The sequence below is a fragment of the Lytechinus pictus genome, chromosome 13, assembly GCF_037042905.1.
Source record: "Lytechinus pictus isolate F3 Inbred chromosome 13, Lp3.0, whole genome shotgun sequence".
Taxonomy (NCBI): Eukaryota; Metazoa; Echinodermata; class Echinoidea; order Temnopleuroida; family Toxopneustidae; genus Lytechinus; species Lytechinus pictus.
In genome coordinates, this window is record NC_087257.1 from 4,861,406 (window position 1) to 4,876,032 (window position 14,627).

General features: G+C 37.2%; 1 protein-coding gene across 1 annotated transcript in view; it reads right to left on the reverse strand.

Annotated features, from left to right (window-relative positions):
• LOC129274910 (homeobox protein prospero-like) overlaps nucleotides 1–14,627 on the reverse strand; it is an 89,509-nt gene that overhangs the window by 21,344 nt on the left and 53,538 nt on the right. The window contains exon 3 of the mRNA XM_054911651.2: nucleotides 1,646–2,241. Coding sequence (XP_054767626.2) covers nucleotides 1,646–2,241 — 596 coding nt within the window. The remainder of the gene's footprint in view (nucleotides 1–1,645; nucleotides 2,242–14,627) is intronic.

A 14,627-nucleotide genomic window follows, 5' to 3' on the forward strand; every position in this document is an offset into this window, starting at 1 on the left:
TCTCATTCAATTATTTCTGTGTGGAGCAAATACGAACCAGCAGACTTGTATGGGACCAACTAAACTCCTCGACTCAAATCTGGGTCCCGTAACACAAAGGTTAGAGATTAATCGTATGGTCGATTTTCACAAATGATTGTACATTGTAGTCAATGGAATCAATCGTAGAAAAATGTTGTACGATCATTGCTAAGCTTTGTGTTACAGGCCCCTGGCCAGGTTCCTTCGGGGGTTCCTTACCCATAATGCAACATTTTGAGCAGTGTAGTCTTGAAATACAGACCCATATACTACTCAATACATTCATACAATTCATTCACACATACTTCAATCAAAAGGTATATCTTGAGACTAGCAACATGTATTTATAACACACAGTCAATGAAAGTCCATACATAGTATTGGTCAGTCTGCTCCCCCTAACTACAGAAGGGCATTATTCCACAGAATAATCATCATTTTTGTAAAGTTTATCCCTTCTTACATCACTTTGAAAACCACTAAAGCATTTCTGTTTCGTAAACTACAGGCAGGCTATTCCATAATATACATGTAACAACAATTTTCATACTGTTGACCTCCATTATCTCCATTCTTAACAGTTATTTTCAAAATTTGCTCAATTAAACCTAGATTATTTCAGAGCATGACAACTTTTCGTATTTGCTTCTTGCTTATAAAAGTTTTTTTTTCTAGTGACCATTTTGTTTTCATTTAAAGAGCATAGGGGAAGGCGGGGTAAGTTGTGACACTTTTTGCATTTTGCATATTAAAATTGATATGACTAATAATCTTTTAAATTTAAGTACCTTGCCTTTAAATTTAATTCTTGTGAAACATTTTTCACCCATATTTAACTTTCTACCCCCACACTGAAAGTCATTGTCACCTTTGAAACAAACAATGTCAAATGGCTCAACTTGCCCCATCTGTGGGGTAAGTTGTGCCACCTTCTGGGGTAAGTTGAGTCACAAAAACTATGTACAAAATGTATGCAGGAAGAACCAGCATGTCAATTTTTTATTTAAAGTCTTTTCACTTGCTAATTCTCTATAAATACTAACATCCTCTAAAAGTAAAAGAATTGTCATGTGAATTTGCTCCTTTCTGCCTGCATATCAATGTTTTTTAAGGTTTGTTTGTTTTTATTATACATTACCACAAGAATTACCATGGCTCAACTTGCCCCATGTTGGCTGGCTCAAATTACCCCAGTCCGAACTTAATGCGATATTTTCACATCAACACATTTCTTTTGCATCCATCATGTAAAAGGCTATGACCAGAATGAGAATCCAAACCTGGACTAACAATATTGTTCTTATGTCTTTATTATATTTAAAGATGTGTGTGGGTAAAAAGCACTTATCTATTTCACCCCCTTTTTAAACTTTTTTAGCTGAAATTAGTATTTTTCGTTCTAAAAAAGTACTTTTGTTTCAAAGTTGAAAACAATGGTGGGGTTAAAGGTTATGTAATGGTTCATCAATACATGACACCACCACAATGTCTGACTCATTCATTATTGGCCTGGAGGTGGTGGCTCAACTTACCCCTATGCTCAACTTACCCCACCTTCCCCTACTGTACATGGCACTGATGAGCATTAGTTTAATTCATGAAATGTATCCAGATATAAACTTACTGGTGGTATTCCAAATGATGCATAACCAGATGGTGACATAGGGCTCGGTGACGGTGTTGTCGGTGACGTCACACTGACATTAGGAAGAGTCTTAACGCTACCATTGGCAGCACTGAAGTCTAATGGTGCCGGTGGCTGGGTGTGGAGCACCGTCTTCTGTGCCGGTACCGATGGTGCCGGCACCGGGGCTGTGTGTCTTGGTGTGGGTGTCGTCGGTGTCATGGGCGACTCTGGAGCACCGGGTGTGGGGGTTAAGGTCGGTGTTGGCGACACCGGTGTAGTCGCATCTTCATCTGATGGTGGTGGGGCGGGGAAGTCCTCTGGCGGCGGCGGCATCCTCGCTTCACCGTTCATGGGTGGTGGCGGTGGAAGGTCACCCATCATCCCACCCTCTTCTTCATCTGGCATAGGCGGCGGCGGGGGTAGATCGCCGGCGTCTGTCTCCACCGGTGGCGGTGTGGGTTTGAATGTCGGTGGTGGCGCCGATAACTTCTTGGTGCTCGAGTCTCCGCCAGATTCTTCCATCTTCTGCTTGAGGTCATTCTCCATTTTACAGAGGTCGTTGAGTAAAGCATCGAGATCGACATCTTGGTCTTCTACAATAGGAAAGAGAAAACAAAAACAAACAAAAATACATTACTATAGATAGCTATTGTGTAATAGGACAAGAATTCAGAGAATATAGATATATATATCAGAGATGTTGTCAAGGCTTATTTATCAAATATGTAACAGACAGAAAATTCCAAGAATGACTATCATGGCAATCAAATATTCATACCACTATTTCTAAATTTTATTATTTCTCAAGGCACATTGAAAGAACAAGAATATAGTAACAGACTGAAAAATGTGACCTTTATTGTTCTTAAGGAAAATTGGAGAAAGGTAATTTCGTGTTACATTTTGAAGCCCGGAGGAAGTCAATTCTAAGGTAAATTGCCAACTTGTCCACTCATCACATGGTCTACAGTACCTTCATTTAGTCTAATGCCATTCCGTCCATCAACATTTCGTCTAAAAATCATTTGGTCCAATAACCATGTGGTCCAATCATCACTTCGTCTAATCACCAGTTCGTCTATGACCATTTCGTCTCATAACCCGTTGGTCTAATAACCATTTTATTTTCATTCATTTCACCCATTTAACACTAAGTCCAATCAGAACAAATGGAATATGGACTAAATGGCTGTAGGACCAACTGGTTATTAGACGAAATGGTGAGTGGACGAAATGGCAATTAGACCATGTGGATAGTGGACGAACTGATGGTAGACCAAGTGATAGTAGGCAAGTTGGTAATCGGACAAATTGGCATTGGACTAATTGGAAATAAACCAATATCATAGGGCTTATCTTGCACCAACAGAAGCTGGTAGAACACGTAGGGATCACAAGACTTGTGCATTGATAAAGACTTGATACAGACAAAACAAAGACTTATTGTAGAAGCTTCATGCTGACTTGAGAAATATGAAGACCAAATAAGGACCTTTTCTTTCACAATAAGTGAAGAACTTATTTATTGACCTTGGTAAAATGCTGACACTCCTGACAGCTCCCTTTTCTTTGGCATCTACATGTACTTGTTACAGATGAGTACAAAACATCAATGACAAATGCGTAGGAAGTTTATGACAAGGCAACATCAGCCATGAACTTAATAAATTGTGGCATTTTTCAGGGCTATTCCGTTCCAATCACAAGAAAAAAAGCTTTTAAGGATATATCACTATCCAAAACAACCATTATAACTCGCTATTTACACATTAAACAAATATCAATATTTAGCTAATTTCCACCTACATCCTTTGAAAATACCTCATGCCCAGCAATTTATTCAAACAGGATGGAGAAATAAATCTGATCAACCATGAAAACAGTTCTGGTGTCAACAAAACCTTCACTTTTGTTTTCCTTCCTCAACCATTAAATACCCTCTTTTTATGTTTGATTGTATTTTGCCTGTTGTTATCATGAGTTGTGATAAGAATGACTACACTTTTGTAGGAAATTTATATCATAATCAACTACAACTTCATAATTCAGGGGTTTTTTCTGTCTCTAAAAAATGTGAGATGCATTACAGGGTTTACTGACCATAAGTCTGCATTATTCTAATTAATTTTCTGAATTGTTCCATTTGGTGATTTCAAGTACAGTGTTGAAATCTGGTGTTGGTGTTGTGACAACACCAACACCAGCCACAACACCGTACTTGAAATCAGGCTGGTGTTGGGATTGACCTCGGAAAATATGACGTATTTCCGGCAGTTCGTGTTGAATGCTGGTGTTGAATGTCGTCTGCTGAACCCAGCACTGCGGCTGGTGTTGACGATCTACGTGCAATTTCCCCATTCACCAACACCAACCCCCAGGGATTGGGAAAATCATGATTTCAAGTTCGGTGTTGGTGTTGGCAATCTCAAGCTCGTGAACAGGCGGCGAACACGATGAAACATCCCCGTAAAATTAGCTTTTACAGTTAAGATGAGTACAAATCATTTGAGTTGTATATATTTTGATGAAGAATAATGTTCACTCTTTCGAATTCTTGAATTAATTAAAACATTGGTATTCTGTACGATGAGAATTTAATGCATTTCTCTCCGATTTCATTTTCGTCGTCGAGACTTCTCGCGTGAAGTTGAGATGATCTAGCAGCGCAGCGCAGAGGCGTGGCGTCATGTGCTATCGATAACGCAATCGGTATCATTCCTCTGAACCCAGCTCTGTGTTGGAGCTCGGTTCAGCGGCCTTTTTACGCTCTCAACATCAACACGAACACCGAACTTGAAATCACCCATTGTGGAGACAGAGGGAATCTTATATGTTTTTATACCCCTTTCATATTGCGCTTTTCACCGGCGAAGTTCGCCAGCGAAGGGGAAAGTGTCCAGTATGAAAGGTACACAGGAGAACTTCACCGGTGAAGTTCGCCCGTGAAAAGGCCAGTATGAAAGCAAACTGGAGAACTTCTCCTCTTTAATGACGTCAGAGGTCAATTTTTTTTTTTCCATAAGTCCCCTGTACCGAGATTCCGCGTGCGATAGTTGCAAGCTCAGCTGAATGCTATGGCCAAGTAGATACCCTCGAACATAATTTTTTTTTTACAAACAATATTTATTAAAAAGCACTTTTTACATGTATAAAATGCGCTAAAATATAAAAACAAGGTGATATTGTTTGTTTTTATTGCAATACTTCCAAAATATTTTGTAATTAATTTTGTTGATACCTTTTTGTAATAGGTAAGAAGTAATGTTTACAATTTTCTTTCATTTGTTCTGCAATCACCCGTTGAATTTCGCCGGGGAAGAAATGTCAGTGCGAAAGGGTACATTTTTTTCTTCGCCGGGGAAATGAGGAATGCGAGGCGGAGAAGTTCGCCGGTGAAAAATTAAGAGGGCAGTATGAAAGGGGTATTATATCATTTCTCTCTCTCTCTCTCTATTTGTCTATATCCAGGGATTTCTGTACACATGCACACACAGGAAAGGCATAAAAAATGTTGTTTTGTACTAGTTTGTTGCAATATGCGCATGACACATTAAAAGTGCCCAAAAGAAAATTTATTGAAATTCTTCAATAATATCTTATTTAAAAAATGCATGAAGTTAATTGGGACGCATGTGTATGTACAACAGTTTTGTTGAATGCTGCCCCCCCCTGTCAACAATACTGTCCTGTACTTTTCACTGTTGCTCTTTTTCTCCTCAATTGTTTAACACAAAATTAGGCATGCTAGAGCCAAGCCCATTTCAAGTCAGAAAGACTAAACCCTTTCTTATATTGAAATTTAAAAAAAAAAGTGAAAAGGTTCAGAAACCCATCAACAGAGTACAGCAGCACACGCCTCTCTTCCGATTCATCCCTAATCTGCAGATAAGGCAGAAATATCCCAATAATCATTATTTTTGTGGTCAAGGTGCTTTGACCACTGTGGTTTTGCACTATTTGCCTTATTAATCAGCTTTTCAAACAGAGCATATCCGAGTCATTAAAGAAACCCATATATTACGGAAATATTTTGGAATCACACCGAAATCAAATTAGTTTTGTAAAAGAGAAGTAGTACAGCTGGTCGACAATAAACAATTATAGCTCAGTTAATAATACAGTATAAAAATATATTACATCGGACTGAAATCAGAAGTCCTTAACCTACGTTTGTAGTCCTATATATTGAGGAACTTGTTTCATGGATTTTGAGATTTTCATGATATAAACTGTAGTTGAGTAATTAAAACTCAACTATGTTTTTTCTTTCATCTTTAAATGAAGCATATATTCCTTGATGCATCTTAAAGGTCAAGTCCACCCCAGAAAAATGTTGATTTGAATAAATAGAGAAAAATCAAACTAGCAGAACGCTGAAAATTTCATCAAAATCGGATGTAAAATAAGAAAGTTACGACATTCTATAGATTTGCTTAATTTCACAAAACAGTTATATGCACATCCTGATGGGTATGCAAATGAGGAGACTGATGACGTCATCCACTCACTATTTCTTTTGTATTTTATTATATGAAATAGGGAATATTCTATTTTTCTCCTCATTGTCGAGTGAAACAACGATTAATTCCTTCCAGAACATGTGGAATGAGCATTGATTAACACTATATGATTCAGTTAAGTTGGTCCTTATTGTCAAATCTATAAAAAATGAAATATTGTATAATTCAAACAATGAAAAACAAAAGAAATAGTGAGTGAGGGACATCATCGACTGTGTCATTTGAGTTGTACATATCACTGTTTTGTGAAAAATAAGCAAAACTTTAAAATATCTTAACTTTCTTATTTTACATCCGATTTTGATGAAAATTTCAGCGTTTTGCTACTTTGATTTTTCTCTATTTATTCAAATCAACATTTTTCTGGGGTGGACTTGACCTTTAAATAGAAAATATGTAATTTCTAAGCCTCAAAACGGGTTTTTTCTAAACCAATACAATCAAGTACGGTAGATCCTTCACCCACTAAAGCAGGCCATGCTCTAATTGCGATGGCTGATTAATCAGCTATCAACAGTCATTAACATTTCATCACAAGTCCGAGAATAAGTATGATTTCATTTAACAAATTCACACTGACACAAATAAAGATTATTTGCCACATAGGGTGACAAACATTATATTGACTTGCTGTAGTAAGGATACGGTACATGTATGCTCAGAAAAATCTATGGTGTGCATGAAGTAAAATCAATTAAACTTTATATTTGAACAATTTTGCTGAGAGGAATTTGAGAAATGCGAGATATGTTTAGCTGACCACAAAAAATACAATAAGTTTTGAGAGAACGTTATTTGGCATGAGGTCATACTGAATTGAAGTATTACGATGTAAATATGAAATTCGATAGAACTGATTCAAAGAAGCGAATATACCAGCCATTAATCTGTTTTCTCTCATACAGTCTGCAAAAATAGGCAAAAATGTTATTAAAAAATCCCACTTCTTATATTTTACATAACAAGCACATAAATTGTCAAAAATGAATGAACTTACACTTTTACATATTCTCATAAGGCAGTCACAATAATAAAGAAGGAAACATAGAGGCCGTTCTCATTACGCTTTCTAAAACTAGTTTACTGGAAACCGATTCAGGAAACCACTTTGGAAGATCGCTTTGCTAGCGTTCCCACTTGATCACACAAAAGTGGTTTTCAGAATAACTTCACGTAAAGCGCTCTTGTTGCTATGGAAACGCTCTCAGTGGGATGGCACGTTTCGCGCGAAATTCGAAACCGCAGCATAGGCATTCTACACCTGTCGTGTGCAGAAGCGCGCTCAAAATGTGCGAAGATCGCTTCCCGAAGAACGGTTGTGTCCTCACTTACGCTAAAACCAGTTTAACGAGGCAAAGTGATCTTGAAAACTACATCGCGAGGTGGTTTTCCAAACTGGTTTGGAAGATCGCTTCCAAGACCGCTTCGACCGTTCTCACTACGCGTTAAACTAGTTTCCACTTAACTAGTTTCCAGTAAACTAGTTTAAGGAACGTAGTGAGAACAGCCTCATATGGCCATACATGTATAATGAAACATGGACTGATAGAAGAACGAATGTTGAAATGAAAACTAATCGTAAACTGCCTACCATAAATGATAACAATGACTTCCCCAAAATAAAGATTGCTCAAAGAGATGGGGGGGGGGGGGAAATCAAAGAATCCGTTCCCATAGGATTGTAAAGTGATGAAAGTTATTAAGAAACAAACAACTCAGGGTGCATTTATTCGCCACTTTTTTACCCTAGAATCATGATCTGAATCATGATTCAAATCATGATTCTGCAGAATCACGATTGCGTTTAGTCGAAACTGAATATAATCATGATTAGAATCACTATCATGAAACACGAAAAAAGGGGCGTTTGGAAAGACGTTTCTGCAGAATCACGTACGAAAATGTTCGAATAAACGATATCGTGATTACAATCATGATTCTATGACCTCACTGGTGTGTCGGGCTACTTTCGGTTTGACTCTTGCCAAGCTCAAGGCGTTCTATATGCTCATTGTATGTACATGATTATGTATTACGCATGCATTTCTTGTCATGTTCAAGTTCTGTGTTGGTCATCGCATCGTCCACTACTTTTCATTTTTGGTCATGTCTTCAACTTCAAGTTCTAGTAAATGAATTAACTGGACAGACAATGATCTCAGTTGTTGTTGAGTATGCAGTATCAATATTAAATTGGATCTACACTGAAATTCACTTCCGAACACCATTTTGGATAAACTAACAAGATGAATAGAAGCATATGGACCCTATATGATAGAAGTAAAAAATGAGGTATAAACTGAATTCTGGAAACAAAAGATTTTTCGAGAGCCGAAACACGTGCGAAAAACTTCCTCTGTCAAACTGCGCACTAGTGATGCGCACTGGATTGGCCCGAATCTGAGGAGAAACAGCATTGGAATGAAGGTCGTCTAAATGCTGATTCTGTGATATTGTGATTCATGTTTGTGTTTTGAATCATGATTCAAATCATGATTCAAATCATGATTCTGGCTTGAGGTCGCATAAACGCAGCCTCAGAATGGTCAAAAGTCATATTCTTTCCTCCGATTTGGATGTGGTTGAGAGGGCTGACCATTAGATCATAATTTATCACAAAAAAAGAGAAGAATACGTAGGGTAAAATCACATTTATTAATGGTATCATTTTGCTCGATTGCTTCCCTGTTATGGCAAGAAAAAGATGGAAGGAGAAAGAATAAGAGAGACAAAGAAGGAGAGAAAAGAAGAAGAAAAGAAAAAGATAACTGGAGAGAGAAAAAGAAGAAAGAAAAGAGAGAAAGATAACTTAGAAGAAAATAAGGGAGTAGAAAAAAGGAAAAAGAACAAGAAGGAGAAAGATAAGAAAGGAAAAGAAGCACAAGGAGAAAAAGAGGAAAGGAGAAAAATGAGAGTGAAAAGAGAGACCGAGAAAAGGAAAGGAGGGGAAAATGAAAGAAAGGGGAAAGGCAGAGAAAAAAAGAAAAGAAAAAAGTAAAGTTAATTTACGAACAATCATTCTTGCAGAAATGAAATGAACAAGATTGATAATAAGCTCGAGTAAATTAGTGTTTGCATTAGTGCCGAAGATGGCGGACAGTGGGCATCGTTTGACACGATAGGAAAGGTCAAGATAGATCTGCATCTACTGAGAACCAACCCACCATGCTTGACAGTAAATCAATACAATAACAAGTTTAGAAAGAAGCCCATTCACACGATGCAAAGAATGTACTATTAAACCAGAGAAGATGGATCTTATACCTTTTTACACAGGATTTTCTTAGCCACGGACTATCGCTAACCCCATACTATTGAATGAAACTACCACATCTACTATTTTTTTTCCTTTTCACACATGCCAAATTGTTATTGCTAACCCCAGATAAGGAATGCTTGCTTTTCACACACGAAACTCGCTAACCCTGGACTTGTGGTAGCTCATGAATATTCACGAGCGCACTGAGGGGTCATTCGGGTCATATCCAAAATCGCGCACGCTTTAAATACATTTGTCGATAATTCGTAGTACAAGTACTTCACTCGGAATTGTTTACCGGCTATACGATAGACCTAATTACGTTATCTGCTAGTTCATGAATATTCATTATGCTTACCTCTGATTGGACAACAGGGCCGGCTCTGTTGCGGGGCATGAATGGGAGCGCTTAGCCCACTTTCGTTTTACACTAGCGATCTTAACCCCGTACTATCGCTCTTAGCACCGCAATTGCTGGGATAACCCTGCTTTTTTGCAGGGCTAAATAATCCCGTACTAAAGGTGGGGTTAGCCCACTTTGCAAAAATGCTGTGTAAAAAGAAAGTGGGCTATGCTTAACCCCGTACTATAGGTGGGGCTAAATGGCAATTTAGCCCCACCTATACAGTGCGTATAAAAAAAAACGGGACAGATTTGAAAAGCCTATAAAATTTTAGTTTCAAATTATTATGTCTATATTTTGGTGTTAATCGGTGCTCTAAGGTCTTGTCTTTCAAATGCTATTAAAAAAATTTAGTTTTGTTCATGCTTGAGCGAACACGGGACGTTTTTGTTGGGGGTTCAAAAAGAGGCTTGCGCCAGAATTGCAGAATATGAGTAATATGATGATCGGACTTCTTGCTAATTAGCAGACTTCCTCTTAAACTTTTCATTATCTTTGCCATAATTTTCAAATCATGCGGTCAAAATTCATTTTCAGATCTATTTATTTGATTGAATTATTCTGTTATTTCTTTTTAATATGCTCTCTGTTAGCTTTGAATATTCCTTCTTCAAGCTAAAATTATTTTTTTCAACCGAATTATGGGAGAGCATGGATTTTTTATTCAAATCCTTTCATTATGTGCTACAAAGGTTATGGTGCCTTTTGAACAAAGCCACACAGATGGGCGGGCGCTCGGGGGTTGCTCCCCCCCCCCCCTCAATTAAAAAAAATCATGACCAAGAAAAAAAGTGGACAGGAAATAAAAGGAAAGATAGAAAGTAAAATATGATATTATTTGCTGAATATTATGTCAAAATCTATCACAAAATTTGATATTGTAATTAAAAAAATTGGGAATATTTGCGTGCTAACTTCGCTCGCTCACAACTTTTTAATACATTTTACCCGATCTGCCATATCTAGCTCCTTCTAAATTGACTCAATACACCATTGTCATTGAAAGACATGAATCCCTTCCTGTGTTTCCTGTCAAGCAATTAAACTTGGTCAACGAATTAATGACCCATTGAAAAATAGATTCATGTCTTTTAAAGGTACATAACATAATTTGTTTCACATAATAAAACGATTTGAATAATCACAAGTTTTCCCAATTAATAATTCAAATCTTCTTGCTTGGGTTAACAAAAAAAATCTTCTTTTCTCAGTTACTTTTGAAGGAAAATTAAAAGGTAAGAGAAGTTTAAATGAAAAAACAAAATAATTCAATTAAATAAATAACTTTGTAAATGAAATTTGACAACATAATTCGAAAATTGTGGCACAGATAATGAAAAGGTCAAGAGGAAGTCTCCTGATTAGCAAGAAGTCTGATCATTGTATTACACATATTCTGCAATTCTGGCGCAAGCCTCTTTTTGAACCCCCAACAAAAACGTCCCGTGTTCGGTCAAGCATGAATAAAATTTATTTTTTTAAATTGCATTTCAAAGATAAGACCTTAGAGCATCTATTAACACCAAAATATAGACATCATTATTTGAAACTAAAATTTTATAGACTTTTCAAATCTGTCCCGTTTTTTTTTATACGCACTGTAGTACGGGGTTAAGGAAATTTTAGCGTGTGTAAAAAGGGTAATAGTGTCGCTCCATTTAAAATAGACCAAGTAAAAAGAAGAAAAAAAAGGCCTATAAGGAATTTGTCTTTCTTCTTGCTTTGAATAAATGAATGCATAAAATTATTTCACTTCCCTGATAATAATCTGATTTCCAGATACCTATGAAGTATTATATACATGTATATTCTTATGTTTCCACTCATATTTTATGGTTTGTTTATACCAAAAAATAGTGTCATTTTGAATCTAATCAGATAAACACTGCAGCATGTATAAAATATACAACACTACACATATTGACCACACACAGGCTACAAGGAAGTCTGGAAACATTATAGGTTGTCTGTCATTTGCGGTACAGATTTTGAAGGGGCCGTCTCCATTTCTCTAATAATCTTTCTAATCAGAAATGAGATCGGCCATACCGGGAAGACAGACATCAGCAAGCGTTATCGCAACCGCTAAAATGACGGGGGGGGGGGGCTTGCTTGGGAGTACTGCAAAATGGGTGCTGATTAAGATCACCTACACAGTGTCGACAGTTGGAAATGGGCTTGATGGGCCAATGGGTTTGGTCATTGGGAAATGTTATGGAAGATCGGCCATGCCGGGAAGACGGACATCGACAAGCATTGCCGCAACTGCTGAAATGACGTGGGAGGGGGGCTTGCTTGGGAAGTACTGCAAGATGGGTGCTGATTATCAAGATCACCTACACAGTGTCGACAGTTGGAAAGAAGCTTGATTGGCCAAGCATTTGATCACTGGGAAATGTAACTTATGGGTGTCCAATATCAAGCGGTCTGAAGTACGGGAAGAATATGAGAAGATTTTTAGTGCAATCTCTTCCTCCCTCTTCCCTTTTTGCATCCTATGGATTTGGCAGTTGATAGTATTAAAGGTCAAGTCCACCCCAGCAAAATGTTGATTTGAATCAATACAGAAAATCCAATTTCATCAAATTTGGATGTAAAATAAGAAAGTTATGACATTTTAAAATTTCGCTTATTTTTCACACAATAGTTATATGCAGAACTCAGTGACATGCAAATGAGAGAGATTATGATGTCTATCACTCACTATTTCTTTTCTTTTTTATTGTTTGAATTATACAATATTTGTTTTTACAAATTTGACAAAAAGGACCAACTTGACTGAACCATAAAATGTTAAAGCAATGGTAGTTCCACATATTCAGGTCAACGTAAAACTTCTTTCACATTACCAGGAGGCGAAAATAAGAATATTTCATACTTCACATAATAAAATACAAAAGAAATAGTGAGTGGATAACGTCATCAGTCCCCTCAATTGCAGATACAGACCAGGATGTGCATATAACTTTTTTGTGAAATAAGCAAAACTTAAAAATGTCATAACTTTCATATTTTACATCCGATTTATGATGAAATTTTCAGTTTTATGCTTGTTGTATTTTTCTCTCTTTATTCAATTAAACATTGTGTTGGGGTGGACTTGTTCTTTAAGTGTCTCCCTACATAATAAAAAGATTGTTTTTTGTTTTTTTCAAAAGTGGATTACTATGTGAACTAAACATTACTTGTATAACAATTTAAACAAGTGTTAAAAAGATATGTGATTAAGTCAACTGTATCGTAATATATTTTCAAAAAAATATATAACATACCATATACTGTGTTAACCCTTGGAACAAAGAATGAATATCTGAGCATCTTAAATCCAAGTACATTCCTCCAGTAAGCTGGCTTCAATACGGTGACCTCAAGAATACAATTTCAAGTTGAAGGACGATCAAAATCAAGTATGGCTGCACTACTGACAATCCTGACCAAATGAAATCTTCCCTATTAGCATCTCCAGATTTAAATGTCTCTTTCGCTTCTAGTTTTAATTCCCTATAAAACAGGTTAATCATTCATTGTATGTCAGGCTAATGGTAGGTAGCTTAGGGATTGCTTTGTTTCTCTATTATGCTTTTCACACTGCATTTCCTTAACCCCATACTATCCTTAACCCCGGACTATCCTTAACCCCATACTATCTTTTTTTCGATTCACACCGTCTTTCTTAACCCCGTACTATTGCTTAGCCGGGGTTAACGCCTCAACCCCGGGCAATCACACAGCTCATAAATATTGATGATTTTACCATACAGAGCGCGATTAACATGCAATTTCGACTTCTGTGATTGGCTAATGCTTAGCCCCACTTTTGCTTAGCCCTGTTTTGTTTCACACTGCATCTCTTAGCACCGCAATTGTGGTGCTAGCACCACAATAAGCCGGCTAACCCTGCTTTTTTGCAGGGCCAGATAGTACCGTACTATTTACCGTGCTAGCCCACTTTGCTAAAACATAGTGTGAAAACGAAGTGGGCTAAGCTTAACCCCGGGAAATTGGTGGGGCTAAGACCCCCCCCTTAGCCCCACCAATTTCCTGGGGTTAAGGGAAAAAAGTGCAGTGTGAAAAGCATATAAGAATCTACATGTAATCACCTGCTTATAATCTATTTGTTTCAGAGGTGAGAGTGATTAAATAGGATAACACAGCGTCATCTGTAATCATCAGCAAGTGTGATCTGGGGCCTGTTTCACAAAACCTCTTACAACTTTGCAATAACAGTTAAAAGCTACTGAAATCCTTCAATCTGATTGGCTGATAGTGAATTTGTTACAGAAACTGTGCTATTGTTATTAAAACAAGTGTTCAATCTCATAAGGTTTATATTTGTTTTCAACAGCTTGGAAGACAAAAGAAAATGAAAGGGATGTTCACTGGAGGTGTAATTATCGAGAAGAAAGGAAGAATGAATGAAAGAAAAATTTAAAAGATTGCAAATAAGCAGTGGTGGGGCGGGGGGGGGGGGCGCAAGGGGCACACATCCTCTCTATATTAAGAGAATCGCCCAACTGAACATACTATCAACTCATTAATAAAGTTAAATGTGAGAAAAATGTCCTCTGTGCCCCATCTACTTCCAAATTTGTTTATTATTTGCGCCCCTCTGTTTCAAAATCCTGAATAAGTTTGGATAATTACCATAATTGCTTGCTCATTTCAGGACATAATAATAGTAAACAAGTGGAACGCCTCTGGCAGTCTCGCCTGCATTACACGATTTAATATAGCAGCAGTGCTAACTTTGAAAACTACAATAAAATAATCATTCACAAAAACACCATTCATATAATG